The 26284-nt window shown below is 34.7% G+C and overlaps 5 protein-coding genes and 1 long non-coding RNA gene across 24 annotated transcripts; 4 read left to right on the top strand and 2 right to left on the bottom strand.

The window, feature by feature from the left end:
• The first annotated feature begins 361 nt into the window (after positions 1-361).
• Positions 362-2266, top strand: Mlc-c (Myosin light chain cytoplasmic). 2 transcript variants are annotated; one of them, XM_034322674.2, is made up of 4 exons: positions 362-521; positions 633-660; positions 1318-1623; positions 1692-2266. In XM_034322674.2, exons 1-4 carry the CDS (start codon positions 519-521, stop codon positions 1796-1798), a joined length of 444 nt encoding a protein of 147 aa, XP_034178565.1. In that variant the 5' UTR covers positions 362-518; the 3' UTR covers positions 1799-2266. The 2 variants fall into 2 exon arrangements, with proteins under 2 accessions (XP_034178565.1, XP_034178564.2); XM_034322673.2 differs by lacking the exons at positions 362-521; positions 633-660 and adding an exon at positions 719-1197.
• Positions 2199-3173, bottom strand: LOC117603471 (uncharacterized). Its single transcript, XR_013062139.1, has 3 exons — positions 2587-3173; positions 2398-2518; positions 2199-2339 (listed from the first exon to the last, which is right to left on the bottom strand). It is a non-coding gene; the product is annotated as an uncharacterized LOC117603471 (long non-coding RNA).
• A 161-nt stretch (positions 3174-3334) lies between these two features.
• Oda (Ornithine decarboxylase antizyme) lies at positions 3335-6812 on the top strand. Its single transcript, XM_034322677.2, is given in 6 exon segments — positions 3335-3575; positions 4956-5055; positions 5057-5158; positions 5299-5548; positions 5639-5795; positions 5943-6812. Coding segments are annotated over 5 exon segments (654 nt in total). The 5' UTR covers positions 3335-3489; the 3' UTR covers positions 5755-5795; positions 5943-6812.
• Positions 6813-7177: 365 nt separating this feature from the next.
• row (relative of woc) lies at positions 7178-15328 on the bottom strand. 15 transcript variants are annotated; one of them, XM_076688180.1, is made up of 13 exons: positions 15022-15328; positions 14814-14905; positions 14450-14669; positions 12924-13108; positions 12740-12828; positions 12595-12652; positions 12395-12521; positions 12197-12327; positions 11633-11701; positions 11498-11558; positions 11192-11398; positions 10926-11096; positions 7178-10831 (listed from the first exon to the last, which is right to left on the bottom strand). In XM_076688180.1, the coding sequence occupies exons 4-13, from the start codon at positions 13062-13064 to the stop codon at positions 8286-8288; spliced, it is 3600 nt and encodes a 1199-aa protein (XP_076544295.1). In that variant the 5' UTR covers positions 13065-13108; positions 14450-14669; positions 14814-14905; positions 15022-15328; the 3' UTR covers positions 7178-8285. The 15 variants fall into 15 exon arrangements, with proteins under 15 accessions (XP_076544295.1, XP_076544289.1, XP_076544294.1 ...); XM_076688174.1 differs by lacking the exons at positions 14450-14669; positions 14814-14905; positions 15022-15328 and adding exons at positions 13191-13253; positions 13323-13393; positions 13474-14134; XM_076688179.1 differs by lacking the exon at positions 14450-14669.
• Positions 15329-15424: 96 nt separating this feature from the next.
• LOC117603469 (RAS oncogene family member RabX1) lies at positions 15425-17168 on the top strand. 2 transcript variants are annotated; one of them, XM_034322669.2, is made up of 3 exons: positions 15425-15664; positions 16156-16283; positions 16601-17168. In XM_034322669.2, exons 1-3 carry the CDS (start codon positions 15622-15624, stop codon positions 17093-17095), a joined length of 666 nt encoding a protein of 221 aa, XP_034178560.2. In that variant the 5' UTR covers positions 15425-15621; the 3' UTR covers positions 17096-17168. The 2 variants fall into 2 exon arrangements, with proteins under 2 accessions (XP_034178560.2, XP_034178561.2); XM_034322670.2 differs by lacking the exon at positions 15425-15664 and adding an exon at positions 15706-15960.
• A 1957-nt stretch (positions 17169-19125) lies between these two features.
• LOC117603466 (uncharacterized) lies at positions 19126-24951 on the top strand. Of its 3 annotated transcripts, none has more exons than XM_076688186.1 (9): positions 19126-19255; positions 19375-19680; positions 20007-20158; positions 21494-21638; positions 21976-22346; positions 22480-23638; positions 23753-24213; positions 24298-24487; positions 24627-24944. In XM_076688186.1, the coding sequence occupies exons 2-9, from the start codon at positions 19427-19429 to the stop codon at positions 24877-24879; spliced, it is 2985 nt and encodes a 994-aa protein (XP_076544301.1). In that variant the 5' UTR covers positions 19126-19255; positions 19375-19426; the 3' UTR covers positions 24880-24944. The 3 variants fall into 3 exon arrangements, with proteins under 3 accessions (XP_076544301.1, XP_076544300.1, XP_076544302.1); XM_076688185.1 differs by having other exon boundaries at positions 20004-20158; XM_076688187.1 differs by lacking the exons at positions 19126-19255; positions 19375-19680; positions 20007-20158 and adding an exon at positions 20282-21316 and having other exon boundaries at positions 24627-24951.
• Positions 24952-26284: the final 1333 nt, after the last annotated feature.

Here is a 26284-nt window from a genome sequence, read left to right as displayed (position 1 = left end):
CTCTGCTGCAACATCAAGATCGTCGAATGCCTAAAACATCGATGAATTCCCATTTTCGGGTACATAATATCTTTCCTTGTTTCTTTCTGATAATAATACTATTTCCTTTCGCATAATTTCTATCAGACTTTTTGTAAAACTTTATCGACGATAACAAAAGTTTGTAAAGTTCATTTCGTACATATTATTGCTCGTCTAACTTTGCTTTCGTCGTTATATTGTAGAAAATGAATAACCACGTCAACTGTTTGTAGACGATTCAGTGGGAAAAGCTTACAAACGTGTGTTCAAAGCGTTTGATGTCTCAACTGCGAGTATTGAATACATACTTACGATTCACGTACATGTATACATACATACATACATACATACATACATACCCGTAAACGCACACACGTATGTATTCTCATCCGTACGTAAGGAAGGAAGTAAGCAAGTAAGTAAGGTACATACATACGTAAAGCAGAAAGGTGGATAAAAATTTTCTAAGTATATACGTGGCACAATAGGCGGTCGTAATGGTAAGTATTTTTAATAAAAACCGCATTCATTTGCATGCTATTATTCTTCTATTTACAATGTAGTAGAAAAAGCGGTAGTAACAACAAAGAATAATTGACATATGCTTTTAGGCATCTTACTCGGAAGATCAATTGGCAGGTAAGTGAACGTAAAGGATATTTTCGACATCGAGCAGACTGAGATTATATAGAGGGGCAGACAGTTTTCTCGATGCTTAATTCAGGTCAAGAATATCGTTACCTTATTAGACTCACCTTGGTGACATCGAGTTGTTTGTCGATGATTACCTTTTATGGTTAGGTGCTTCGCTCTAAAGAAATATGTATGTATGTACTAGCAGAAAAGCAGAAACGAAGCCAGAGGGAGAAAAGCATCGTACTCGTAGTAGCGATAAAACTTTACGTTTCAAGTTACTTCTAAGTATTATATATGTACATCTTTGTTAATAAGTTACTCTTCAAAAGTGAATGAAAGTTTTTCGCTTCGGTGTGCTGTATTGTTAAAAACACAGAATATATAACTTTTTTGTGATTTTCACCTATATTGTTTGCTTCTATATAGTGGAAGAAATTTTGCTATTTTATATTATATCCTGATAAGTATTTTATGCTACGTGTAAAATGTATAACTGTAGTTATCAAGAATTAACTAATAGAATGATGTCGTCTATAGAGGGTAAATAAAGCCTCATTTGGAGATCTACTATCTGTGAACTGAAATTGAAAATTGACATATTTGTACCTGGTTTTTATTATAAACTTGATACACAATGAACAATGATTTTTCTTATGATAGAATTCCAGGAAGCATTTCAACTTTTTGACAGTCGTGGAGATGGAAAAATTCATGTGGCACAAATTGGAGACGCGCTGCGTGCTCTAGGACAGAATCCAACCGAATCGGATGTTAAGAAATTTACGCATCAACACAAACCTGATGAACGTATTAGTTTTGAAGTATTTCTACCTATCTATCAAGCTATAAGTAAATCCCGCACTTCGGATACAGCTGATGACTTTATAGAAGGTTTACGTCACTTCGATAAGGATGGAAATGGTTTTATTTCTTCCGCCGAATTGAGACATCTGCTGACAACGTTAGGTACGTCAAAATGAACGATTGATTTTTTCTTTTCTTCTTTGAATATACATATCTGTATTGTCTATCAGGTGAGAAACTCAGCGATGAAGAAGTTGAAACATTATTGGCCGGTCACGAAGATTCACAGGGTAATATTAATTACGAAGACTTTGTTCGTCAAGTGATGTGCGGTTGAACTTCTATTTTGAGCATACACATATGAAATATTTTATCCTAAGAATCTTATCATAAAAAGATTATAACTATTTAATTTTTGTAGTATCTTATTTTGTATCGTATCATTTATCGCTTTCTAATTCTTATAAAAATCAGCTTCTAATAGCTTCCATAGGATATGTACAATAACGATCATTTTTTTCTTTTTATTATTACTACTTAAGGCAAATGAATTTATAGTGATAAACGATTAAGTTGAAAGTAAAATAGAATTTAAAAGAGAGAAAAAAAAGTTGACAATCTTGTAAATCTTCCAGCTTAGACATTCCATATTATATCATTTGCATATATTTCAGAAAATCTTTTAGTTATCAGTTTACACGAAATACTTTAAGGGAATGTTAACTTGACTGTATTCTATAAAAATGAAAAGAAAAACATTGCGTATGAGATGAATGAAATAAAATTTGTTAAATATAAAGTTTAATATTGTTTAACATTTTCCACGTTTCCTAATAATTCTTCTCCATCTTCATTTTGGTTTTCAATTTCATCTTCTTCTACAAGAATGTAATTGAAAGTTAGGGCTAAATTATGCAACACAGCACATGCAACTACCGTTGTTGTGGAACATAAGAACTTCGTTGTTAAACCCCTTGTAAGACATGGAAAACGGCGCTTCCAAACACCGAACGTTCTCTCTACTATCTGTCGGGTCCTGATCTCGATTTCATTGTACCTGTTTCGATCGAATAATTCAATGTTAATTTGTGCATCAATCAGTCGACTAAACAGTATCAGTATTACCTTATTTCTTCTTCAGTCTGTTGATTCCGCAGGGGTGTCATGAGAAAAGGCAGACAAAACGTCCAACTCCATTTTGTACTTTTTTAAAATAATTTACCACAATTAATCAAAATAAATTGTTCAATACTACACAATAACACCTTTAAACGCGTGTTTAAGTCCTCAATATCGTCGACTTAAAAACATAACCTCAATGAAGCCAAATAAGAACTCGTTTTCTACAAATAAGACGGACTTATTCCACTATGAATTCATAAGAGCTTAAGACTTTCTTAAGCATCGACTGTGAATCTACACCGACAAGCATTTACTTTCCTAAGCAAATGCTTCAACTGATGCTTAAGACGTTGCTTATTCGACGACTGTGAATCTAACCGATGTTTTAAGCATATGCTTAAGACAAGCTTAGAAATAAGTTGCGACTGTGAATACCGGCCTAAATATTCCTTGAACGCTTGATCACGACGTGTGCTACAATGAATCAAGATAAAACGTTTGTTGATGTTATGAAGACGTCAACGTTTACGAACATTTTTAATTCATCTTATCAATATAAGTTGACTGTTCCTTAAATTTTTACAGTAAATAATATACATATATTAGGTATAAATATATCGCCGTATCATGAAGACGAATGAAAACGATATATGTAATCGATTTGAAGGGATCGAATCGAATTGAATCGAATCGAATCGAATCGAATCGAATCGAAATAAATCGAGTCGAATCGATATAGGACAAGGAAAGCTCTAGAGTATCGTTTCAGTCATTCGAGTAAGACGGTTGTCTTGTGTGTTGCTGATTCTACGATCATTCTCTATCGCGCAGCGATCGCTGGTCTAGCGAATATTTCGTCGTGGAGAAGTAAAATTACGGCCGTCAAGATTTTACGAAGAAAGAAGTATGAGTATTAATTCCAATCTACCATTAAGCAATTGTGATAGTAGTAAAAAGGGCATAATAATGCCAAGTCTAATATCGAGCAATTGGTGAGTATCGTACGATTATTGCGCCATTTTTATCTTTGATTCGTCATCGCCATTTTGAGTTCTGTTTATCGGTTTTCTTCACTGTTTTCATTGAAGGAACTATTCATTTCTTTCTTATGGAATTGTTAATGTTATTGTTTCGGGAACAATTAGTTTTCTTGACAAATGCGTTTCTCTTGATATTTTAGAAAGTAATGCATACCTGTGTATTACGTAGCAATGTATGTATAATACATTATGTGTTATACATAATATATACTATATATATTTCGAATATTTTTCGTCACGATAATAATGAAACGCTCGAGAGATTTTAAAGTTGCTTTACAAGAACAATAATATTGTTAATTCATGTAATAAGGTGAATCCAATATACGAGAATCGCTGTAAAATATGAAAAAAGGAAAGTAGACTAATGATAATGATGATGATATTTTATACATTATCAAAAGCCTAGAATAATTTCTAACGTTGGTCCGTTTGATATATATACACACCACACACGCACGCGCGCGCGCGCGCGCGTTTGTGCATATGCAGATGTGTGTTTGCCACGTGAATCGTGTGACGTAAAACTAATGTATATATATATTAGTCATACGTACATCAGCTGTTTCGTGTGGTACATGGCGTGAATATTCAGACATGAAAATACATACATCACATGAATACGAAAAAATGTTATCATTTTCTTACTTCCCTTTTAAAAAAAGATTGAAAAACGTCAGTATGTTTCGTATAATAGCTGTACTAAAGGTATAGCTATTCTCACTTGACGATTCTCTCCGATGTATAAACACGTGTAAATTATAGTTACTTACAGATAATCATATAGATTGCTTACATAATTCTTGTTGCGATCATGATATGTAATGTATGAATAATAATGTTCGTGCATATTTTATTGAGTTACAACGAGGAGAAAACTCAATAATCTATGTATAGCCTTATCTTTAATTTCAATTTGTTGATGACGAGCAAAGTATTGGTTAATCGAAAATATTTTCATTCGCAAATATAGATAAAAATACACAATCATTTCCTTATGCGTAATAAAACGCGTTATCTTTTTTTTTGTCAGTAATATACGCATGAAAATCAGTCGATATTCATCAGTTTTAATCAACGATAAATGTAAAATTTTGTGTCATTTACCTGGACTAGTCAATTTCATTCATTTCGATTTCAACGATTCATCTTATTTTTGTTTCTTTCAGCCATTTTTTGTTAACTTGTAATAATAATTGTGTCCTAAACGATGTAGAAATTGATGCAAGATTAAATTGTAATTGCAATTTTGCACGAATTTCAAATAAAATTGTTGCTATGAGTTTGCAGGATAAGATGTTTTATCAATGTTTTAACGTGTATGATTTACAGCGAAATGTCGAGTAAATGTATGGACGAGAGTTTGGAAGAAGGCAGTAGACTTCAACAACATTACTGTATAACACTGGGTGTGGGGCCTCTGTGGTGGTCCTGATGTGCCCCATGCCGCATTGTCTGTATCCACAGTCAACACAGAGAGCCGCGGCGTGGGGATCAAGCAGAGTCAGCTCTCTGTGAGCTCCCACATTGTACAAGTAACGTTCCTTTCTGTTTTATCATGTAGAAACTTGTAATTAATTGTTATCGTTACGTAATTGTTATCAATGATTTCCCTTAGAATCGCAATTATCAGTACGGTCTCTTTTTTAAATGATTTCAAATACGTTTCTTCTAGGAGGATGAATTATTAAAAGCCGTGCGAAATAGCGAATCGTTACGCCTGACCTTCACCCTTCACTTAACGGAAAGCACATCCGTTGAGTGGGAAACAGTAGTATGGCGTCGTTGTCTGTACATTCGCGTACCAAGTTGTCTTTTACCCGAAGGATCGAAAGAAGGCTTTGTTTCGCTCTTGGAATATGCCGAAGAAACGCTACGATGTACCAATATCATTGTTTGTCTGCGTAAGGACAGAACAGATCGAGGTACTTGTCGTCAATCGTTTTTTCATTCGAATGAAAATGATTGCGACGAAAAGAACTTGTCGCCTAAATCACTCTGTTGTTATGGTTTAGCAATGCTGGTTCGTACCTTCATGTTTTTGGGCTTCACTGTTCTACCGCCGACTCACGCCTTGGTACCACCAGGCAGTGATGCCGGCAATCTCTACATGCTCTATGCCATCGAGTAATCAACCAACAGCTTGGCTTCTCTCTAAAATTTAACGCGCAGGTATTGTTTTTATTTCGCGAAATAGTGAAATTTTTTTATCTTATCGAATATCTGTTTGCTCTGTTTTCCTTCATCTTTTTTTTTTCCTCATTTTGTTACAGTCAAATAATTTGTTTGTTTCTTTTTTATTTTCTTTAATTTTTACAGGAGTAAATATCGAACAAACATCTTGTATAGTTTCGATACGATAAAATGAAAGCAAGCTTCATCTTTGTTTTTCGTTTCTTCATATCTGTCGTATCCAGTGGATTTTATTTATAATATTAAACACAGCGGAACGTTGATCCAAGTTTTCGCTGTTGATGGGGTAACCAGAAGACGAGTTATTGTATTGAAACTTTGATTTCTCGGAAGTGTTGGAACGGTATAGTATGAGATCAAAAATAATAATTTTAATACCGTAAACCATAGCGTTAAATTTAAGAGAAATGCGATTACACGTAACCTACCTACCTACACATACACACACACACACACACACATGAATATGTATGGGATAAAGAGACAGGCAAAAAAAAAGATAAAAATTAGTAGTCGAGTATTTGTAGGACACGTACAAACAAGCTATCGATGAATATACTGATTCATTCTCTTGGATACAATGATAATAAGTCTCTTAAGAGCATGTAAACTGCTGACGAAGCTTCCCACGCAAAAGCATTTGATGGCTTCGAAGTTAAAATTTTACATAAAACAACGAGCCATCAAATTATAGAAGAAATTTATTATCAATAAATCTCAGTGTTAATTGTGGCAGATTAAGTATCACCGCGTCTTATTTTATATTATTATATATTTTTTTATCGTGTGTAAGTATTACTATCAATATCAATAATACATTGTATATCTACATATGTATGTAAACTACGTGCTCATTTACAGTAGCACAGAAACGAGCGCGCGTGCGCGACAGACACGATCACTGTGAAGATTCACGTGGTGGAGAAAATTACGATACGCGGCCAGTGATAAACTAATTCATTTAATCCTGAATAATTTTTCTGCTTTTTGTTCTTTTTTGCGTGATATGATTGTTCAATATGTTCACGTGCTTCGAACGAAATATGTAAATAAGTATTATAAAGTATTTTATAGCTGTCATTTAAAAAAATCTTATTAACATGAAATGAGAAAACAACGTCAATTATTTGCCGTTAACGATTACAAATGATTTGATTCCCATACACAAATAATTGGTCAAAACGTGTTGTTCACTGGCGGCTGATCGTTATAGTTGTTAGTAAATACCTACATTAATTTTTCTTTATTATGTTTAGATGTAAGTAATAATACCGATGATAGCGAGTATAGTTATAACAGTTATAAAACAATGATGGTAATGACGATCTTTGGTAATCCTTGATCAATTAACATTGTAGAGATTTTGCTAATAAATATGTTCTTTAGTGTTGACTTGATAACAGACGATAAATAAAACGATTGAAAAAAAAGAAAAAAAAAAAAAAAAAAAAAAGAAAAAATGAAATATCGTAAGCAAACAAAAATACGTTAATAGCTTATTAGAAATTTAGATAAGTACAGAGCGATAAACTATCATGTCTTAATGAAAATAGTTTTGAATTTGTTTGAATCTTTTCAGTTGATAAACGATTCTATAGCGTTTTATTCTGTTTGTTAATATTATTTTGATATATATGTATATACATATATACGTATACATGTGACCACATAAAAATATATGTATGCTACATTTATTATTGAAATTACAAGAAAATATACATACTTGCTAAATAAAAGTTTTAAAAAAAATAGAGTTTTGTACTCTATATCTTGTGCATGGAAGTCTGAGAAAAAGGAACGTTTCTTCGCGTATATGTATGTACATACATACATCAATCGAAGATGTACGTATGTAATTTTCGAGCGACGTATTTTGTTCGTGTAACGGTTTATTGTTATTTCGTATGAAGATACAACTCAACGAGTAATATAAAACATACTTGAATATGTTTTTCGACGGATGTCCAATGAATAATGTTTTATAAATCGTTGGTAATAACGGGTTCAAAAGATGCACATTGCATAACCGTATATTTTGTAGAAAATTTATGAACGACTCATTTATATGATTTTCATTGTTGTCCACTTAATATGAGATATCGATTTTCGATATTAAACCGATATGCAGAAAAATATTTTTATCAGGGCTACAATCGCAATTCATTGAATAAGAGCTTACGATATTTTACAACGAGAAGGAAGAACAAATTGCACTGATGCATCACGATACAAACAACCAATTTGAATTCTATTATTCAATAATTCCTTCTCTGATATTATTGGCTTTTTGTATGTGTGATTATAGATATCAGTACAACACCGTGTTCGATGCCTGGCCTAGATTTTGTGTTTTTTATAAGGTAGAGACGAATTTTGTTTTATTTTATTTTTTGTATTTTTTCTCTCAAATTTAATTCACTCTAATTTGACGAATTCGGTATAAATTTACGATCAACGAGATTCGCTGTGTTAATGTGAATTAGTCCTTTTATTACTACCATCCAGATCTAGTTCGTCCGAATTGTTTCTTGGAACTAAACCTAAACTGTTCAACATGCCAGGTGGTACCGTATCCTCTAGCGGATAAGCAGATACTTTTCCGCATTTAATCAAATGCGTAGCTAACTGGTTTCCATCAGTTGTCGTATAACCACACGAACATTGCATCTTTCTGTCTAAGGGGATATTAACGAGCGGAGAGGGAACTACCAAACTGGTCATCGGTCGTTCGTTATGAATTTGTTGCTGATGTTCTTTGAACGCTCGCCAACAACAAGTTATGTAACGACATTGTTGACATCTCTGTTCACCTGGATAATGGTCTTGTTCGTCGATGTCCTCCTCGCATTCTTGACAGGAGAGATTTTCGACCGGAACGTTCACTGTTATCGGACCGGTGATCCATTTTTTAATTTTTTCGTCGTATGGTAAGTCCTCGGTAAGAGGACTTTCGATATCGAACCGTCTATTCTGCGGTCGTTGTTTCGATATCATTATACCGTTGTTACTGCACGAATACGGTATTACTTTCGAACCAGAGACGCAATCGTGTAATTCTCTTTGATGAATTTTCAAGCAACTCTTCTGATTGAACCAGAGACAACATCTCGAACATTTGTTTCCTCGTCCTTGTTCCCTTCGAATAACATGCCTCTGCATATGCAAGAGAAACGCGTAAACGCTGGTAACACTCGGATTGCCTTCGTTTACGAACCGTATTACCTTCAAGCAATAAGGACATTGTAAATCTTGGCCCTTTTCGTGAACTCGATAAAAATGATCGATCGCATCTTTATGACTGGAAGTACGGTAACCACAACTCTCACATCGATACGGCATCTCCGAGGGATAATGCATCGACGACAAATGACTGATAAGGAGGCCACTATTGCCGAACTTTTGTTCGCAAATGGCGCAAACAACCATATCGCTGTCTGAATGACCGAAATTACTGTGCGCTTCCGTCACGTGTGTAATCATTTGATGTTGAGAGGAAAATGCTGTACAACAATATCGACAGACAGGGGAATCGGATTGACCGGGAACTTGGGGCGGCACGTGACCAATCGTATGTTCGATCACATCTGTGTTAGAACGCATCGTTGACGCACATAGGAAACACTTGAAGTACAATGAATATTTGTGCTCATTTAACAAAATAGTCTTATCACCCTCCATGGTGGCATAATAAAATTCTTGCAACTGTATCTGATCATTTTTACTTTCTATTTCCTTGTCGTTTTCTTTATCTCTAGCAACTTTCGAATCAAAGACCGGCTGTTTCTTCGTTTCGGGTTCCGGTCTGACAGTTGTTGCCCCAATATTTCTCTTTCGTCCTCTTTTTGGACCAACGTATGATCTTATTGCCGTAGGAAATGATGACACCTCCTGTTGCTGTTGCTGTTGCTGTTTCGCGTTACCGCTAGCTTGGATGAAAACTTCGTTGTTTGATTGCGTTTCATCTTTATTGATCGTAACAAGAGGCGTTAACGGTGGTAAATTCGCGTTTGAATAGGACCAATTATGAAAAGGATTGGCAGCTATCTTGGTCAAACGATCTAAAAGGCATTCGTTTGAATCGATCTTTGTTTGCTCGGCAATATGTGCTATTATGTTGTCGAATGCTCGGGCAGCGGTCGAGCCGTATATTTCTCTCCACACCAGTTCGTCCAGGAACTGTTGTATCATTTGTCTGTTGAGTAAACTGAGGGTATTTTGGAACATTCGAGGAACAATTTTCCTTAAATATTCCATTATATGATAGTTGCTCATAAAATTTCGGGAAGTTTGGTCGGAAAATGCTGATTGCGTAACGTGATAAAAACCCATTTCTTCGAGCGTGTTTCTGTCAACGGTGAAATCCGTCATAATTTTCGAATCTGTATGTACCCATTCTTTCAACGGATGTAAAATGTTATTGAATCGTTGTTTATACGATCGATCGCCGTCTTGCACCGGATCGCATGCTCTTAATCTTAAATCGAGTGTGGTATAGTCCAATACGCCGAGCACCTCGACCTTAACTTGCCGTAGGTTTCCATCTTGCGACGTTGTACCTAAACTAATTACTCCAACTTGTATTACTGAATTCTTACCCCCCATTTTCCGAGCTTTATCCGAAATTGCTGCTGTGCAAACACTACGTAAATGCGTATAAAAATTTTTCACGTATACATTTGACACTTTCACCCAAGAAATAACGTTCTGAACATTCGTCTGACACGCCCAATGATAAATTAATTTTAACAGAACAGTGGGCGTGTAAGTTGCCCCTTGAAATATCGAACCGGAAAAGACAGAAACGAAACGATCCGGACAACAGCTTGAAATCCACACGTATCCTCCTGAATATGGAAATGTACCTTGATCGCTGTACATTCCCAATTTTAATTTAGTTTTTTGATAACTATTGCTGTGTTGAGCACAATACTGTTCAGATTTCACTAATCCTTGCTGTATCAACCATTCGGCGAACTTTGTGGCCGAAAACATGAGTACACTCTTTACTTTCATATCTGAAACGGAGAATAGTGGTTTCTTTTTTTAAAAAAAAGCGAGAAAAAAGGAAGAAAAGGATAATAGCTGATAGTTACATATATTAATAAATACCTAACTCCGATCTTTCCTTTTGGGCTATCTGTGGCGCGATATCCTTCGTGCGAAGGCTCGGTCTAGCTATAACAACCAAAGAAGGAAATGTTCTACCTCCGTTCATTTTGTTAAAAGTCACTTCTCTACCGTCAGGATGATTCTTCTTCGATTCATCGACTTGATCGCAAGCTAAGTTGTATAAAGTTATTAATATCAGTGAGAGGAAAAATCTATTTGATACAGGTAAACCCGTCTCTTAATCTATCACAGATTCTTCTGCTAACCTGAACTTTTACTTCCAACCGCTATTCCACCGATGCTTGTGTGTTCAGTTGGTTTTGTGATAGTTAGTCTGCTAGATGATTCTGTACTCGTGCTCACAGTCGTCGACGTTGACGTCACTGCTGATGCAATTTGTTGTTTGTTCACAGATTTTATCCTAAGATTAGTAACACCTTGGGGACTTGTAGTAGCTGAAAAATGAGCGTACGCTACTTACGCACTTACGTGTACGCTAATAATCTACATACACCAAGTTTAATTGTAAGGGAAAAAGGAAACATATTTGAATACGATCATTCTTAACTTACTTGGTGTGACAACATGTGTTGAACATCCTAATTTTTGTCTTCCACGAGCAATGAGGGCTGGCTACATAATTAAGAGTCAGATAGTTAACTGAATGAGAAAAATGTTATATTAAAGGATATTTACGCGTAACATACTTCCTCTATAACGTCAGGTTGTTGCACTTGAAGAACCTTTGTTCTGCGTCCAGATCGAGTATATTTATACTGAGGAAAATCAACATACTCTTACTATAGTATAGTTTCTGAAGTTATCCTCTTAGATTTAAATGAGCTGTTACGAGTTGATAGATCGAGTTATTACGAATTTCCCCTCCTATACATGATTTTAGTCTAAACGACCATTAGTTTACACGACATTTAATAATGTTCAAGTGTCGATAAGGTTTGTCTATCCTGCCGTAACAATTGTTTTCAGATAAAAGAATGTGAAACAGTCGGCTAAATGCCAAGCAATTTCTTCATTAATTACGAGGAATTATTTGTTTCTATACAAGCTGCGAACTCTGTATGAATTTAAAGATGAAAAAACTAATAGCCATCTGCATTTAAAACGCACAATATTGTATGTATACGTGTAGATTCGTAATAATACGGTTTATTAGCATACAAGAACTCATTAAAATCTGAAAGGACAACAACAAGTATGGAACAAGCTTTCCTTGTAAATTATGTAAATCAATGATAATTAAAGTATCATACATTTTCCGTTTGGGAATGCGTAACGGTAGACATGGCTGTTACTGTAGATACCGATGTTGATCCTGGTGTTACCATTGGCGTAGATACTGAGCTTGATGGAACAGTTGTTATAGTGGTTCCTGTAGTTTTTTCTTTTATTATTTTATATGTACATACTTCTTTACCTTTACCTTTGTATGTATGAATATATGTGTATACCTTGAGGCTGAGATACAGATCCTAAAATGACTCCCATTCGTGAATCCACAACCAACTGTATGTTGCCTTGAGAGCCATTCGAGTTATTTAATACATTGAGCTTAATAGGTTGACTTTTACTTTGATTCTGTAAGCATCATCAATAATATTAGTAATTATGCAATGTACAACGTATGGTTTAGAATTTATACAACACTTACTATGTTTACAATGGGTTGAGGATTATTTTTAACCACTGCTTGTGCAGGAGTTGGAGGCCTGGTATACGAGAAGATACAAACTCTAAGTTTGCTAAAAGAGCAGCAATTGCGAAAAGATAACATCTATGTAGAAAATGATACCTACAATGTATATTGATAACCGTTGACATTGCCAGCTTGGCATACCAATTTACCTCCATGATCTTTAACCAATTCTTCTAAAGTAGCAGCTACCTAAAATATAAAGAAACGAATCAAGTAACAATGCGATATAACGTTTGAAATTACATTTTAAACAGTATAGTAAGAAAGAGAAAAAGGAAACAAACTCTGTCATAATTTTCCTTCAACTCTAATCGTAACGTTAATTGGGCTTCGCTAAGTGGCTCCTCTGTACACTCCAGATTTAACGTCATATGAGATGGACGACTGTTCGACGCCGAACGTGTAACTAACCGGGTTTTTGGCATTTTGGTGATGCAGTAAGCAGTTTCTCACAAGTGTAGAAAACTTTCTAAAGAGAAGAACATACATTTAACTCAATCGAATTACAAGTGTGTGTGTATATATATATATATATATATATATATATATACGCTATCGTTGTTGCCTTGCTCTTCCAAACAACGCGAACACAGTTTGTTCAGAAACTTTGAAAACTGGAAACGATTTTCGTAAGAAACTAATCGAGAGATTTCGTGTTTGTTTCTTTCTGTAGAGCTACTTACAACGTTTAATCTTACCAATTGTCTAAAATCTAAACTATAATGGCGGAGCCGGTGACGCCATTATATCAAAACTAATAATGAAAGTGTACAACGATTAATAACACATTTAATGAAAATATAATAATGAGATGAGCATTGTAACAATAATCACAGTAGCAGTTTGAATACGACGATACGAGAAGAGTAACGAACAATAACGAGGAGAACGCCACGATGAAAACAAGTTGAGAGCGACATCGGCGTCCTCTATGACGAACAAAATGTTAACGTTGGTAACCTTTGTCGTCCGATGTTCATTCATTCATTCATTCGTTCGTTCGTTGAAAGAAAGATTGGTCATGATGCAAACTCGGATAAGTATATACTTATTTATTGTGATTGTGATTAACTATTTCAATATATTGCATAAGTACATATACATATTATGCGTGATATTGAATTATCTGAATTTTATTATAACGATAAGTCTCATCAGTTTCAGTTTATTACAGCATTCTTATTGTTAGTGGTAGGAATGAAAATGTGTCGAAGCTGAACTCCGAATTCCGTATCGGTAAAACAGCCCAGAAATTGATTCAAGCGCCACCTCAGTTACTGTATCCAACTAACAGCATTATATGTATACAACGTCACCATTCGCATACACCTAAATGACACGTGTATGCTACGATAGCTATACTGCGGAAGAATGTTCTTAATGAAACTTTTACTAACGCATTTGTGAGATTTTTCTGATTAAAATGATACCAAACATAAGGCAGGCCGTACACCAAAGATGCATCAAACACGCAACATGCAACATGCAACACGTCGCATGTAGAACGTAAAACGTACGAACGTAGAATAGGTATCGCGGCTGAATACCAACGATGTGTACGGACGCAGAATTGACACCTCGACTGGATATATGCAACGTTTAAATGCCCAAAATCGACACCTCGGCTGGATATATGCAACGTCTGGGTCCCAATGTTTGTTGCATATATCCAGCTTTTACTATACACGAATAGGTCTAAACAGAAGTAATATTACGAACGTTATTAAATTAAAAACAGCAAATCGTGTAAAACAGTACTAAAAACATTCAATAATGTTTAGGAACTTAACGATATAAAAAAAGAAAATACTTCAGATTCTGCTGTTCCATTCTCTTATTGTGCATTCGCGGCGAGAGCCAAACGGACGTGCTTCGAAGAGGATTGTTGCACTCCACCACACTCCGCGCAACGCACCCTTCAACGATGAATCTGATTAGTCTAAATAGGAGGACGCCATAATGGAATGACCAATCACAGACATTGGTAGAAACTTGGAATTGCTTTGAAGGTTTGTTGAAAATTATTAACGCTATATTGAAATAAGGTCAAGATTACTTTTTTCACTTTAAAGCATCGAAATATAAGAAAGAAGATAGAAAAATACATAAGATATTAATGGTATTTAATAAATTATCATCATAAAAGCAGAATAAATGAGAAATTATCAGCTTACGCATTTCTGAAGACAATGTGAAAATGATGTCAGAAGTCACGACTCCGGTCTTCTCTTCAACTTTGTCTGCTGTGTCTTGTAATTTTTGATACCTAATACATATACAGTTTAATCACATTTTGGAATGATTGCGCTGTCGAGCATACTAAACGAATGAACTGCGCGTCCTACAGAAAAAACGAGGAACTAAGTTTGTAGTCTGTTTTACCTTTTTGACGTCTTTCCCGAGTGAAAAATCAACGAAATCGTAGTTCTCACTGTTTTTCTAAACAAAAGCTTGTACATCATCCCCTGAGTACTCGTTTTGCTCTATCCGATCCAAAGAATGACGCTCTGGTCTTTATTTGGACATACGATTCGCAAAAATGTTTATATTACGAACAAATTAATGCAGGTGAGTTCGATCCGCCATTTTCTTGACCGTGGACAGACACCAATTTCAATATTTTATAACTTTTTGACGATTTGGGTAAAATAAGGGCTAGAGCGCCATTCTTTAGGGCCTTCTAAACACGTCCCTCAATTTTCTTTGCAATCTGTTCAGCAGGAACGAAGAAAGGTGTGTTTTCGTAAAATTTCGCCATCTTTCGAGGACTTTCGGTATTCCAAGCACTGTGTTACCGACAATTTGTAGCGTAAACAAGAAATGGCACCAGGTAGCTGTCACGTCGTTTCTTACTGGTAGAACTTGTATACTTATGGTGTATATTATACATATGTACTTGCATTTTTATTCGATCAGTTGCTTAATGAACGAATAAGAAATGAAATTCGCTTCGTTATTGTACATCACACTATCATGTAGAAGATGAAAACTGTGGAGGGAAAGGTAGTAGCGTTGGGATCGCATGGTAGGTTTAAATTTACGATCAGGAAGGTCATTATACGAAGCAGTATTTGCTGCTTTCATTTTCATTTTAAATTCATTTTCATTCGTCTTTTGCTACGTGTATTCGTGAACATTCGATCATTTATCACTCGATATTCCCTTTATATTTTTCTAGCTGTTTATGGATATTTTTTAGTTAATTCATCATTTTTGTCGTATAGCAATCGTATATAAAAGTAAAGATACGTTTAGGTTAACTTACTCGCAAGAAATTACCTTTTATACAGAACTTTGATACTAATCATTCATTTTACTCAGGTATAACATCTTGTATACGCATTCCTGCACTGGACTTAATAACAATTTATTACATTCTAATACGTTCAGTATTATGAAAGATATACGTTGCAAATATTGAAAATATGCATATGCTAAGAACATCTGAAAACAGGAGAGTTATTCTGTTTTACATTCTTTCAATAAACTAAGTACACTGATTAATTGATTTTTCAGGGGTTGGAAAAACAAGTATGATTATCCGTTATGTTGGGAAGGCGTTTAACGAACATGTAAATCCTACGATAGGTGCATCATTTTTTACATGTAAATTAAATGTGGACAATGCGAAAATAATGTTACAGGTATAACCATAATTCTGTTAACACATAACGAGAATTATATGTCGCAGCGTTTACTTTTACTCAATGTTACATTATGTTTCAACAATTTGTAAGAAATATACGAAACTCACTGTAATTATGTTTAGAATATTCTTAAAAGAACATACAAATTTACTACATATAAATTTTCTTATGAATCATTAAAGATTCATATATACGTATATGTATAATAATTATTGTAATCATCGCGTCTTATATTAATATATGAAAGAACGAATACATAGTATTGATCGTATAGAGTATTCAGCAATATTTTTTTCATCGGGTACTATTCACAGGTGTGGGACACAGCGGGACAAGAAAGATTCAGATCAATGGCACCGATGTACTATCGAAACGCTAACGCGGCTATGCTAGTGTTTGATTTAACTCAATATAACACGTTTGCAGCAATGAAAGGATGGGTAACCGAACTTCGTAGAAACGTTGAAGAAGCTATAGTGTTGGTTGTAATAGGAAATAAATCGGATTTGATAAAAGAACGACAAGTCGATGCCGAAGAGGGTAAAGTTTACGCGACAAAAATCGGTGCAAGTTACCATGAAACATCGGTGCTTCAAAACGATGGGATCGAAAACGTATTTTTAGATATCGGTATGAGTCTTCTTACATTATCTTCGACCAAACAGGATTCTATGTCCATCAGAGTATACGAATCAAGAAATTCGATTTGGAACAGTACAGATGTCTCGGTTACACCGTCCCTCGAGGAATGCCCTCAAAATCTTAGCATTGCTCATGGAATACACGAAAGACCGTACACTTGCTGTTAGTCTTTTCTCACTGATGATTCTTGAATTGTACCGTTTTTTTTTTTTTATTATTTTTTTTTTTTTAAGAATTAAACTCTGGTTTAACGTGGAAAATTATACTTATTCTTTTTCTGTATTTTCCTCTTTTCCCTTTTTTTTTTTCTTTTTTTTTTCTTTTGCATACTCACTGTTCTTTTTCTTTTATGTTCGCTCTCACGCGTGCACATATGCACACACTTGTAAATATGTATTCACACTCTGAATCGTTGAATAGGAACGACACTCGTAAATTCAAACAGGATCGATGTCTTCCATAAATATAAGATAAAAATGATGATAACTGACTTAGTGTCGTGTATTTAGTACTTTTACAAGTATGTTTTTTTAATAAAATTGAATAATATTTCATACGTTTAACAAATCTACATATAATTCAGGCTGAACGATACTTAACTATAATAGCATCCATCTTAATAGTTCCTCCTTTGAATAAGTACTTACATATACATATGTATATTAAAACAATGTGTATTCACATGGTTTTCTTTTTCTCGTGGTGTCTGAGCTTGGAGAGTGCAATAATTTATGCACGCCCGTTCGAACGATAATGTAGACGATAAGAAGAGTTCTAATAGAATGTTTGTATTGGTTCCGTTTAGTTTTTGGAACTATCCAATTAATGTAGTTCCGTTTTCGCGACTATATATTGTATGTATACATACATATACAATGATAATCACAGAATGAGTCATTCTTTCTCGAGGGCCTGGCTTCGCGAAGCGTGACACGTCCTAGCTTTGTTCTTTATGTTTAACTGATTCCATACTGGTTACGTAAGTATTCTTTTAGTACTGTTCCACGTAAGTACCTGATTCGCATAGTTGGCTTAATTGATTGAAAACAATGACGATACAATGTATTTGAAAATTAATTTGATATAATTCGTGATCGGACGATGCTTAGAAAGCGACAGGATAACGAAAAAAACATTATTAATATTAATTTTCTGTTGATTGTTGAATTTAGTGTCGATACTATTGAGAAGTATTTTATATACCTTTCTTAAGTAAGTAAGTACTTAATTGTAATTTTTCGAAAGGTATTTCCCTACGATCGAGTTGCGCGCACGTTACAGGGCAGTTGTCGCGTTCTGACTAATCGTAAATTCAGAATGGCCGACGCGGTACGGTGCGATACGGCATCGAATTTATGACTTTGAATCGAACACGCCTGTAAAAATAAAGATCTTTGCTACATCTTTGCTACGCATTAGCAAACAGGAGAACAATATGTTGCGAGTGCACGCTCCAAGAGTTTCTTTATGCCTATGAATAGATATAGCATGGAGGTAGGAGAAACAACGGCAACAAACAGAGAAACAGTTCTAACGTAATCGCAAGCGACTTTGGAGATCTCTCTTTACATTTTGTATAAGAGAGCATTACCGTCCGACAGTATCCTCATTGTCAGTCAAGTCCGGATCATTGAATATTCGATGAAATTTTGATCAAACATAAAAAGTGTTTCTATTCGACTTTAGTATCCAGTTTAGTGCACAGTTTGTACAGAATATAATAGGTACATACACACAGTGATTTCATAGAAACTGATCATTCATAATATTGTTATGTAAAGTATTTAAAAAAGTTTATTAATGATAATTTGAACAATTACACTTATGTATGTACATATATACATACATACATACATACATACATACATACATACATTATGTACGTATGTATGTAAATAAATAAGATATACATATAATCTGGTGGTGAATTTAATTGTAGATCGATGACACTGAAATGCTCGGACGAGAAGGATATCGTACGTTATTATCGGTTCTATTTTACGTTTGTCACCGTTCACAATTCTTATGTCTTACGATCGATAATCGACTAGCAGTTGTCACTAATGGTAATTATCTTTTCGAATAGATCGCGTTAAAAGTGTGTAACGAAAATAGTATGTACTTACATATAGGCTGATTCAATTTTCTAATAACGGTAATAACAAAAGAAAATACTGATCTTTCTTATTAGATTGTTATTCAAGAATATCGATTGGCTCGAAATTATCCGATCCGGATGTTGCGATTCAATTCACGGTGACCAGTTTAACAGAATGCAAAGAACAATGTTCGAAACGTGGAAATATTTGCAATGCATTTTCATTCGGGTATGAGAATAATATATGTATAATATAAAATAGATGAATAATATAATCGATACGTTGAGACATGGTTCCAATATATTCAATACATACCATCAATTTCTGTCAATTTGCTTTTTCATTAGCGTTGGCGTAAAAGGTAATGGCACATGTGCAATCAGCAACCAAACGTCGGTAATGCTTGAAAATCTACAAACTCATACGGACTACGACGTTTATGTGAAAAAGCAGCAAGTTTCGCCGTGGTGCGATTTTGACCACCTCTATGGAAACTTTGAGTTTCGAAGCGAAGCTGATTTAATTAAAACCGATGCTGACAAAACAAATGATGAAGAAGTTGTTACCAATCTTAGCAATACTTTATCAACATTAGTATCGCATTCAGTTTCCCTCGCCGTATCACCGGTTAACAGAGAATCGCAATTTTTCAGGTAATCTTTTTACACTCGTTTTCGTTTTATGTATGTATAATAATATGTACTTACATATCTATCGACATATTTCATAATCATTTATTCCTCTGCATTTACCTAGTGTAGCGAAACCGAAACCGTTACTTTATTATTACTTTATTATTATATTAGAAAGCAAAGAATATGAAACTGAAAAAGAACAAAAGAAAAACAAAATTTGTTGAGGTATTTATCTTTCCGTAAAATATAATTTAAATTTTAAATCGTATTGAACGCAAACTGACGCAAACTGAGAATCATAAAAAACGTAATCATATAAATGTATTCTTTAATATTTCAAGAAGCAAAGAAGATATAGCAAATTACAAACTCCTCGGTATCTATGATCAATCTATCAATCACCACGGACGTTTTCTTTCCGGTGACGACAGTCGTAATAGAATCCTAGACAGTCTTACAAATAGAAATGAGAGAACAGCATTGAACAGTCTTTTTGGTGAGTCCGTACATCCACACCTAAGTACGTACGTTAATATGTAGCACAGCACGAAGTGGAATAATCCTATTCCAAGCAATAACTTTTTAAATAAATTAATTTTTTCTCAACACCAATGAGAATACTTATACGATATACGATTTTTAGGATTTTTAGGAGTATCATTTTCACGCAGATACACATAATTTGCATCGGGAGAATGTTTATAATATTACTAGAGTGTAAATACTATTTGCTGCTTTGACCAGTTTATCTTTTATTGTATACACACACACACACATAAGTGATAACATAAGTTAGAAACATATTAGATAGGTAAATTATAGATTTATTACATTCAATCATTGCAAGTGCGTTAGTTAATGAATGGCATTGACACAAATCACCGATCCTTAGTCAACACGAATACGTATCAATCTGTACGTATACGTGTGTAAGTACTTACGTGCTTATGCGTAAGAGTATTTATCATTCATTCATGCTAGATAGAAAAATAACTTTTTTTTCCAATCAATGCGACACATTAATCAATTACGACGAAAACATCTCATTGATTAAAACGAATGAAGACAGTGGTGTAGATAATTGAATGTAGAGCCACTAATCTTTGTATGTACCTATACAAATTTTAACGATTCAATACCCCTTCTCTAACTTTAACGAACACCTCCTCCCACTAGTTTTACAGAAACGTTCACTCTTCTATAAAATCATGTGGGACTGCAATTTCACCATTACTTTTTGCGTGTTTTTCCATCTGGGATACCTACACGCGTTAACCCGATTCTATCAAGTGTGCTTCGTTACATACTCATTTCAACAGAAAAATGTACATCGATAAATCCGTGAAAGTTAACATAGTAACTCGAATACGAATAAGCTAGATCGAATAAACTGATGATCGCAAAGTTCAAAAAAGTTTTAAATATAACACGGAAAAAGAAGGAAAAATTTTCTTCTTTCGTTGATCGATAAAAGAAAGGAAAAAAAAAAGGTGTTCTTGCATCTAACCGTGTTCGCTGTAATTATTTAAAAACAACATAAAGAACGAAATGTTCATAAAGTTGTGGTTATGGACTGTTGTATTAACGTTGATCTTCCTTCATAAAATTGAAAACTCAATGATAATGAAGAAAACTAATAATAATGATTTCACACGTAAGTGTACAAACGAAAGGATCGATAGATTTAATTGTAAGACACACAGAGAAACAGAGAGACGGAGAGAGATGCTTTTTCCTGTTTTTTTTTCCCGTATTATGCTTTAATTATAATAACTACATACTACAATATAATGTGCTTATATTATGTATGTATATGTTTTTGAATATTTAGTTAGCATTTGTCATCGGAAAGTACAAGCTGGCAGAAAAATGATAAAAGAGATAATTGAACGCCTCGTAAATTGCGAGAACCTAGAAGATTGTTGTCGGGTTTGCGATTACGAAAAGTCTTTCGTTTGCAAAGGTTTTAATCACAGGTATGCAACGTAATGATTCTCTTTGATGCGACATCTTTGTCATTTTCTCGTTAATGTTAACATCACGCACTCGTGTTGAAGATCGATCACCATTCTTTATTGATCTTTATCATTTTTATAAATTAATTAATTAATTAATTAATTAATTAATTAATTAACGAAACTTTTTCTATTGTTAATGCGACAACGGTTGCTTGAACGGTTAATTACGTATTGTTAAAAAGTAAAGAGTAAAAAGTAAAAAAATTTTTTTGGTGGAAACGATCGAAAAGTCAAAGAAAATTAATTGAATGAAAACAATAAAGAAATTTTAACTTGACTTATTCGTAATTCAAAGACACAGAACGGACGATTCCCAATGTGTATGCGAATTAACGTCGACACCGTATTCTCGCATGGACGTTGATGACGATTTCTTAATCGATACCAACTATGATTATTACGAGAGGGAACCGAATTGTCTTCCTTCAACACGGCGAGACGATCCCTCGCAATCGAAGGGTTCTTCTAAACTTTATGAGCGGATTAAACAGAACACGTGGCTAAATCAAAAAGACATAGAGAAAGAAAATGGTTTCCAGGAACTGTCAACATCGATAAATCGGCCACCTTTCTATCGAGAAAATTATCCGTTGAATGGCAAACTTACGATTAGTAACCGGCCTACCCATGGATTCCGAGAACAATTTCATTACGACGATCCTTCTGGTAAGACAAATTTACTCAACTACCTATACTATTATTATACTTCTCCTTCGTACTCATTTTTCCTCCTTTTTTCTATTTTACCTACTGTAAAGTAAGTAGAAAAAGAAAGAGATAAACGTTTTATGTTGTATAGGTTTCGTTCCTGTTAAAAACACTCGAAATTGGAACGATAACTGGAAACAATATTTTCAAATTCGTCATTCCGATTTTGCGGTCAATGAGAATTCGTTTCCCGAATATCGTTTACCGAATTACGATAAAGGATCTTACGCGGACGTAAGATCTTCAAAAAGTTTTATTAAACCTCGGCTCAGGGATCAATCTGTATCCGGGCAAAATGGATTTATGCTTTTAAACACAAACGAGTATACCCATGGAAGGTATTTGAATTATGATGATAAGCAATCAACTGACGAAGAACGCGAGCAGCCACAAGCGACCCGAAAATGTTCAATTAGAGCTATCACAGGTTCGAAATTAAGTAGAAATGTCTTACGAAAAACTTGTGTGGCACACAATTTGGAACAATGCGAACAACTGTGCATAAACGAAACAGACTTCCCTTGTGAAAGTTTTGCTTACAGGTACAAAGTGCTAATTACAAATCCGACCGATAATTGTTTACTAAGCGATCTCTCCTATCGAAATATCAACTTTTACACGGACCTTGAACCTGATCGCGATTACAACAGTTACATCATGATACGAGATGCCAAGAAGCATTGCTATTCTAAACAATCAATGAATCAATATCCTTTGGAAGAATGCTTTTCAAGAATTAGAAGCGGATTCGCTATACCCACGTATATTATAAAAAAATTATTATTCGCTAATGATTTGGGAGAATGTCAGTTCGCGTGTACGACGTCCCAAGAATTTGTCTGCAAAAGTCTCGTCTTTAAATACTTGACGGAATACCCTGGGCAGACTGATGAACGCAAATCATCAAATTGTTTCTTAACCGATTGGTCTTCGGAAGAAATAAATCCTGTTGATATGCCCGACATGGATGGTGCCGAATTATACGAAAGAAGCAGTTCTTCTTACGGTTGCGAAACGTATACTCTACCATTATCAATGTTGAATACCATTTTGCCTGGATACAACACCAAGGAATCCTCTTCCATTCGCAAGGATCAACTCTGTTACCTCGAACATCATAGACCATGTAAATTAATGCCTCATGCAATAATATCTTCGATGCGGACTGTTACGAAACCAGAGTGCCAACAAAGATGTTCAGCAACGAGAAACACCGACGTAACACTATCTTGCATGTCTTTCAACTATATGCGAGTATTTTATACTCTCTTCTAAGGCTAAAATATACGCTTAGCATTACCAATTTACTATTAATAATAATTACTATTAATTAATAATAAAAGAATTTCTGATTTTATTTATAGAGTCGATACCGACAACACCAGAGATAATTGCTTATTAAGCGATATATCGATGCAAGATCTAAGACCAAATTTGGATTACACTTACGACGACGACGACGACGACGACGACGACGAAGACGACGACGATGACAATAATCATATGCTATACACGTGGAAAGTTGTTGACCCATATTGCAGTTTGACAATGAATCATTTTCACGCGATAAATATTACACCAGCTTTTGATAAATACAATCATCCACATTTGTTCACAACATTAAATCATTCAAGTGGCCGTACAACACACTTGTTTAACACCGATATTCCGATTTCGATTCACGATTCTAGTACTCGAGATGAAAATGAATTCAAATTCGAGCCTCATCAATATGATTTGAAACATAAGTCGGCGTATATTGGAGATGAGAGCAAACCTCTGCACGGATCTGCCCATTTCGAACGTGATTTTTCTTTCTCTCATTGTAAGTAACAAAAAATATAAAAATGATCAACGACATATCTTACCATTTTCCATTCTGTATTATATGTACACATGTACCGATTAGCGAGAGAACTTTCCACTTTTCAACGGTACACGGTAAATGGTTATCCTTGCAAAAACGACACTGTCTGTCAACAAAATGAAATCACTGGATTTTGGTCTTGCGAAATCGAACAAGCTGATTACGGTAGCTGGGATTATTGTTGCGAGCCTAACCATCGATGCGGATTTTCACGAGGATATCATTATCCCTGGTGAATACCAACCGATCTACTTACTTTCATTGCTCTTTCATTGCTCTTTTCTTTTTCTCTCTCTATTACAAACACACATTGTGTAATATTGTATGTATATCGACCATAATTCGTTCCATCTGTTTCTGACGCTTTATAGGTGTTACGTGGGTTTAAATGAAGATCAATGGAGACCTTGTAGTGAAACATATTATCCATATTATTTATCTACAAAAAATCCTACATTTTATCGTCAATCGCCAATGTACATTGCTCGTCACTGGCCAGTGATTTATTTTCACCAAGTATCACCTAATAAAAATTGTTCTGTCAGCAATTCAAATAATCAAGATTTATATCAGAATCATCGATCTGATTATCGTATTGGCTCTCGTGAAAATCGTCCACATTAGAACAATTCGATTATTTTCGTGTGTATAACTCGTAAATAAATGTGCAGGTATATGCATAATACATCTATTTCTCTCTTTCTTTCAGGAAAAGAATAAATATTAAATCAAATTTTCCCACATATCCCATGCATCATCCGCCCGAACTTCGAATTCCGCGTCGGTAAAACAGTCAACGTTTCATCAAAAATTAGGCCAGACAGAATTATTCCATGCTATCAACTAACGGGGCATGCTATACTACGTCACCTTTCGCATACACCTAAATGACACGTGTATGCTACGATAACTATACTATGTATAAGTACATAATTTCCGTTAAATTGTAGTTACAATGTGATACACTTCAGAATCTTAAAGACATAGTTCCTGAACAAAATATAACAGTGATTAAATAGAAAAAACGATTGCCCAGATCTCACCACGAGGAAGTTGCTGCGGATTAGAGACCCGCCTTACCCTCATCCCATCCACCCTCCATTTATGCAAATTTTTTTGAATCGGTAGTTACTAAATATTTCTTAATACATTGCATGATAACTCTATCTTACGGACTAATAAATATTTTTGTTATTTTTATTATAAATTATTAGGTAAGAAATTTCTGAATATTTATGTATATTATTTTAAACTCCAGCCAAGTACGTAAATTGTAATTAATTCAAATAAAAAGGGTTATAAATGATGACTATTTTTTTTTTTTTTTTTTTCCAAGTAAAATATAGGTATATGCAATATTTACACTAATCTTCGCATCTAAAAAAACCGCAAAATGTCTTCTCGCAGTACAGGTTTATTCATTCATGTTGTTTTGTTGATGTAAATTTGTGCTTTTTTAAATATGTACACAGTGAGATGGATAACAGATTTCTCTCTACATTATTGTTCTCGTTACTACACAGTATAGTAATACAGAAAGGTTGGTTAGCTCCGTATAAATGCGTTAGTGTCATCGTAAAAATATCATGACCCGATGTTATGCCTTTCTAAGATTTTCCAAGGTCTATAAAAGTGTCGAAAGTAAAGGTTAACAGTAGAAGACGTTGTTGGTTTCTCCTTCCGTTTTTCCTTTTGTCGTTTTCTCACTGATGACGAAGCAATTTGAACTTTCTCCGGCTTGGTGGTAACCACCGAAAAGTTAAATAGTAAGCAAAGTAAGGGAATGAACGGTTGACTGGGAGGAAGAAGGAAACGGTAAAGGGGAGAAAGTAAAAGAGGGGAAATGAGAAAAGGCAGGAAGAGAATTATTATCAGGAGAGAGAGACAGTGCGAGGGTCTTAGGGTGGAGGAGGAGGAGGAGGAGGAGGAGGAGGAGGAGAAAGAGCGAGTGGTCTTTGGATGCTGTATTTCCGTTCCTCATCAGTAGTCAAGCTTGCATCGAGATCTCCTTTGATTCTTTGCAGTGTCA

The sequence above is a fragment of the Osmia lignaria genome, chromosome 4, assembly GCF_051020975.1.
Source record: "Osmia lignaria lignaria isolate PbOS001 chromosome 4, iyOsmLign1, whole genome shotgun sequence".
Lineage (NCBI taxonomy): Eukaryota > Metazoa > Arthropoda > Insecta > Hymenoptera > Megachilidae > Osmia > Osmia lignaria.
The sequence above is the reverse complement of the archived record's forward strand: the minus strand, read 5'-3'. Positions and strand labels throughout refer to the sequence as shown.

Coding starts and splice junctions, on each gene's coding strand:
- row (XM_076688180.1), bottom strand. CDS start 13,064: ATGCCAAAAACCCGGTTAGTTACACGTTCGGCGTCGAACAGTCGTCCA. Junction 11,702..12,196: donor CGCATTCCCAAACGGAAAAT/GTATGATACTTT, acceptor GATTTTCCTCAG/TATAAATATACTCGATCTGG. Junction 11,399..11,497: donor AACACATGTTGTCACACCAA/GTAAGTTAAGAA, acceptor GTGCGTAAGTAG/CGTACGCTCATTTTTCAGCT.
- LOC117603466 (XM_076688185.1), top strand. CDS start 19,427: ATGCTTGAAAATCTACAAACTCATACGGACTACGACGTTTATGTGAAA. Junction 19,681..20,003: donor AGAGAATCGCAATTTTTCAG/GTAATCTTTTTA, acceptor TAATATTTCAAG/AAGCAAAGAAGATATAGCAA. Junction 24,214..24,297: donor TGATTTTTCTTTCTCTCATT/GTAAGTAACAAA, acceptor TGTACCGATTAG/CGAGAGAACTTTCCACTTTT.
- LOC117603469 (XM_034322669.2), top strand. CDS start 15,622: ATGAAAACTGTGGAGGGAAAGGTAGTAGCGTTGGGATCGCATG. Junction 15,665..16,155: donor AGTAGCGTTGGGATCGCATG/GTAGGTTTAAAT, acceptor TTGATTTTTCAG/GGGTTGGAAAAACAAGTATG. Junction 16,284..16,600: donor ATGCGAAAATAATGTTACAG/GTATAACCATAA, acceptor TACTATTCACAG/GTGTGGGACACAGCGGGACA.
- Mlc-c (XM_034322673.2), top strand. CDS start 1,143: ATGTATAACTGTAGTTATCAAGAATTAACTAATAGAATGATGTCGTCT. Junction 1,198..1,317: donor AATGATGTCGTCTATAGAGG/GTAAATAAAGCC, acceptor TTCTTATGATAG/AATTCCAGGAAGCATTTCAA. Junction 1,624..1,691: donor ACATCTGCTGACAACGTTAG/GTACGTCAAAAT, acceptor ATTGTCTATCAG/GTGAGAAACTCAGCGATGAA.